This window comes from Zea mays, chromosome 10 (genome assembly GCF_902167145.1).
Source record: "Zea mays cultivar B73 chromosome 10, Zm-B73-REFERENCE-NAM-5.0, whole genome shotgun sequence".
NCBI lineage: Eukaryota > Viridiplantae > Streptophyta > Magnoliopsida > Poales > Poaceae > Zea > Zea mays.
Genome location: NC_050105.1, coordinates 3,734,848 through 3,739,534, shown reverse-complemented (window position 1 = coordinate 3,739,534; position 4,687 = coordinate 3,734,848). Strand labels below are relative to the sequence as shown.

At 51.4% G+C, this 4,687-nt stretch overlaps 1 protein-coding gene across 1 annotated transcript; it reads left to right on the top strand.

Moving 5' to 3' along the window:
* Positions 1-3,511: 3,511 nt before the first annotated feature.
* Positions 3,512-4,424, top strand: LOC103640726 (RING-H2 finger protein ATL74). The gene has a single exon (XM_008664211.2). The coding sequence runs from the start codon at positions 3,711-3,713 to the stop codon at positions 4,332-4,334; it is 624 nt and encodes a 207-aa protein (XP_008662433.1). The 5' UTR covers positions 3,512-3,710; the 3' UTR covers positions 4,335-4,424.
* The last annotated feature ends 263 nt before the right edge of the window (positions 4,425-4,687 follow it).

The window sequence follows — 4,687 nt, the reverse complement described above, 5'->3', positions numbered from 1 at the left end:
AAATGCCGACGCCGACCTTCAATCACTCGGCGCTGCCTCTAAAGCGCCGACCACGTGTTCGATTGCTCGGCATTACTTCTAAAATGCCGACGCCGACCTTCAATCACTCGGCGCTGCCTCTAAAGCGCCGACCACGTGTTCGATTGCTCGGCATTACTTCTAAAAATGCCGACGCCGACCTTGAATCACTCGGCGCTACATCTAAAGCGCCGACCACGTGTTCAATCGCTCGGCATTACTTCTAAAATGCCGACGCCGACCTTCAATCACTCGGCGCTGCCTCTAAAACGCCGACCACGTGTTCAATCGCTCGGCATTACTTCTAAAATGCCGACGCCGACCTTCAATCACTCGGCGTTATTTCTAAAATACCAGCCCCGTATTTTGTCACTTGGCATTACTTCTAAAATGCCGATGCCGACCTTCTATCATTCGGCATTGCCTCTAAAACGCTGGTCTTGTGTTCGATTGCTCAGTGTTACTTCTAAAACGCTGATGTCAATCTTCACTATCGCTCGGCGCTGTTTCTACTATATCAAAAGAATCGTTTCAACATTCAGCAAAAGCAGTGACAAGTCATCAAAAAGAGGGGATAAACGACAATCTTCATTAAAGGGAAGTTGACGAGCTTACAAACCAACTCTTTATGAGTTGGTACTTCCCTAATTCTACTCTACATTACTACTACTACTAAACTACATTATACTACTCTACACTACTACTACTACTAAATTATACTAATTACTACTACATTATTCTAGCTATACTAAACTATACTAATATCTAAGAAGACCAGTGGCACCTAGCCACTGGCCCTGCCCCTGCCGTCGCCGCCGCCTCTGCCGCTGCCGTCGCCGTCGTCGTCATCATCGTCGTCGTCGTCGTCGTCTTCACCCTCGTCGCCGCCGTCCGAGTCCTCCTCATCCGAGGAGTACTCCGACTCATCCGAGCCTTCGAGCCCGGCGCGCTCGACGGCCCGGATGTATGTCCAGACCTCCGCGGCTATCCCCTGGGAGTCGTCCGAGTCATCGGACGACGCCGGGGGAGAGACGGGAGCCGGAGACCCCTCGGGCTCGGAGGAGAACTCCTCCTCCGAGTACTCTGAATCACCAAACTCCTCCGATGGAGGAGTCGGCTCACGCTTGCGCTTGTTGTTCTTGCCCATGGTTAAAGCTTTGGGAGAGAAGAAAGGGAAGAGGCAGTAAGGAGCAGCGAAGAGATGTGAAGAAACCAGAGAAGCAAAGGGGTTATTTATAGAAGGGAAAGGCAACCGCTCACTTCTAACCGCGGTCACTGAACAGTCGCAAGGCATTCAATAAGCACTTCCACCCACCCGAAGACACGTCAGACGGCGGACGCCGTTTCATGCAACACTACACCCATTGGGACTCCAGTCAACAGCGCGAAGGATATGATTACACTAGCCGTCCCATCGCATTACTACTCAGAGGCAACTGGCTAAAACACTCAGCGTACCAAGCCGTCCCTTGCCCACACCCATTGGGGGGGGGACGCCCAGGAATTATCGGTATATTTTTCAAACGGTCACATCTGTGCAGAGCACGCAGTGAATACCTCAAGACAAAAATGAGATATCAGTAAGGATCAGAGGAAAGCCAAATATAACCAGCAAAGTACAAGATATGGCCGACAGAAGCGACGTGAAGACTAGACAGAGAACGTCCGTCAAACGTCCAATCAATCGCAGAAGCAAATAAATTGCACTACCTAGCAAGATATGGATGGATTGCAAACTCGGCTGCTAAAGACAAAATATACGCTGACCTGGGCAGCAAAATATTGATGACATAATGCTGACCTCCAAAGCATAATGCAAAATAGCCTCATGCCAGTTTTCGCAAGTGAAAGGAAGACCTTCGAATGGATTATCCTTAAAAAATCCATTTGAAGGTCGGGGGCTGCACCCATTGGGTGCACCTCCGGTGCACCCCATGGAATATTATTCTAAACCGGTATAGCGCCGACTTCTAAGGCGTAGAGCAAGATCGAAAAGACTAATCCTTAACCGAAATGCAAGAGTACGAATGAAGATAACCTTTGGAAGAAGACCTTCGAGTAGATTATCTTCTAAAATCTACTCAAAGGTCGGGGGCTACACCCATTGGGTGCACCCCCGGTGCACCCAATGAATTCCGGAGTCTTACAATCCAAAATGCCGACCTCTAAGGCACAAGCACAAAGCCGAACTTTGGTCGGACGAGTGATCAAAACCAGAGAAGACAGCAAGGAATCATTTTTTGGACCTTGGATCTTTGAGTTGATTACCTCTAAATCAACCCAAAGATCGGGGGCTTGTGGGGGATAGATATCCCCTGGGTCCACTAAAGAAGTAAAAGGCCTCACGAACGGCCCAAGGGCCCAATAATTCGTAAGGTCATTCTTTCGTGGGCCTAGGGAGAGACAGCCAACAAAGGAGACGTGAGACTGATTAGTGCAAACACAGGCGGCCCACAACGTCGAACGAATGGATCACAACAGAGACCCGACTTTCCCGCGCTGAAGCCCTCATGCAACAGAGCCATGCGAGGATAAGTCGGCGAAGGTTACGTAGGGATAAACTCAAGAGGTTCACTATCTTTTAGCTACTTGTTGTTATCGTATCACATGTACTGCTCCACGGCCGAGTATATAAGGCCTAGGGGGCACCCCTTCAGATCGATCGACCCTGTTCTACTGAGCCACTCACGAAAACTCTCTGCGCCCTCTATCCAGAGAATCCTCTTGTAACCACGCTCATATACTCACCAGGACGTAGGGTGTTACGCACTTCTAAGCGGCCCGAACCTGCAAATCTTGTCCATTGTCCCTCGTGCGATCGGCACGAACCATTTTGCTACAGTCGTCGACACCGTCCTACTCCTAAAAGCACCTTGAGGGGCAACCCCGGGTGTGCGGTCGGACCCAAAACACCGACAGTGGTGTTCAACTTAGTAGGAGTTTTGGACACAATTTAATCCACAAAGATATAAAACCATTTATGCTCTACCATCCTAAATGGATACTCATGAGCAGTTATCACCTCGGAAACCAATTGTGTGTGTAGTGTGTTTATGACCATAAATAATCAGTAGGATTAAACAAAATTACTACCATTTATTGGACCAAAGTCTAGTGTACCTTGAGCTTCACTTGATGCATGGCTGCATATATAAATATATTGCTAGCTGGAAGCGCATCAAAAGATTGGGAGAGGAAGATGGAGGAATTGTATGAGTAGGAAAGTGTTTGCAACTGCTTCCATGTTTTGTTGGGTGTTCTTGGGGGGGGGGGGGGGGGGGGGGAGAGGTGCCCTCTCTTCCAGCTTCCAGTAGCTAGCGGGAGACAGAGATGCAATGCAAACCTCCAGCAGACGCTTTCGATGTCAGTTTCGTGGCTGCATGCGATGCGATGCAAGACAAAACGAGACGTGACGTGACACGCATGGAATGGACCCTGCAAAAGCAGACGACGGACGCCTGCAAAACGACCAGTACAGTAACGTGTTTCAGTCGATTGCCATGAAAACGGAAAGCAAAGAGAGCGAGAGGGAGGAGATAATATGAAAACACCCTCTGCTCCCGTTCCTCCTCACAAGTACCATCCAACATGATCCATGCAATTGCAATACCTCAGGTGCAGAGCGAGGGAGAGTGCGAGACACACACACACACACCACCGCCCCATCACACAGAGGCGCGCGCGCCATCGCCATGCGCGTGCTCAACGACAGCCGCCCCACCGTCGCCCCCGACGCGTCGTCGGCGCCGCCGCTGCTCATCACGCCAACGGCGGCGGCGGGGATGGTCGGCGTGGTCCAGCTGCAGCCGGGCGCCGCCGGAGGGAGCGACGCTGGCTTCGACGCCGACATGGTCGTCATCCTCGCCGCGCTGCTCTGCGTCCTCGTCTGCGCCCTCGGCGTCAACTCCCTCGTCCACCACTTCGTGCTCAACTGCGGCCGCACCGTGGCCGCACCTGCACCACCACACGCTGCCGCTGCCGCTGCTCCGGCCACTGACAGTGACAGCACCGGGCTGAAGAAGAGGGAGCTGAGGAGGATACCCGTGGTGCTGTACGAGGCCAATAAGCAGCCCAGCGCGTCGTCGGGGACCGACGACGACGACGACTGCGCCATCTGCCTCGGCGAGTTCGACGACGGCGAGGAGCTGCGCCTGCTCCCGGGCTGCCACCACGGCTTCCACGTGCAATGCATCGACGTGTGGCTGGTCATGCACGCGTCTTGCCCGACGTGCCGGAACTCGCTCCTGGTCCACCAAGACCGTCACGCCGGCGCCGGCGACGGCGAGGCAGCAACGGTGGCAGGGGAAGAGGCATAGTGCCGCGCGCAGAGGCTCGTTTATGTTTTGCAGTTTCTCGTAGGGGCTACAGTGCAAAACAAGCCATTTTGTTGCTAAAATGTTTTGCTATATTGTTTGTGTTAGGTTTAGGCACTGTTCGAATGCGCTAAAGCTAATAATTAGGTGCTAAAATTAGTTGAAGACATTCAAACAATCTAGCTAATATTTTAAATATCAGTTACTTTTAACAAATTAGCTAGCTAAATCCACTAGCAATTTTAGCTAACTAACTATCATTATATTAAATCGTGGGCTAAGAGTTTTAGCGCCCGGGTTCAAGAACAACTAAGCCCAGCTATAACCGGCTATAACAGAAGCTAAGTCGTTTAACG

Coding starts and splice junctions, on each gene's coding strand:
- LOC103640726 (XM_008664211.2), top strand. CDS start 3,711: ATGCGCGTGCTCAACGACAGCCGCCCCACCGTCGCCCCCGACGCGTCG.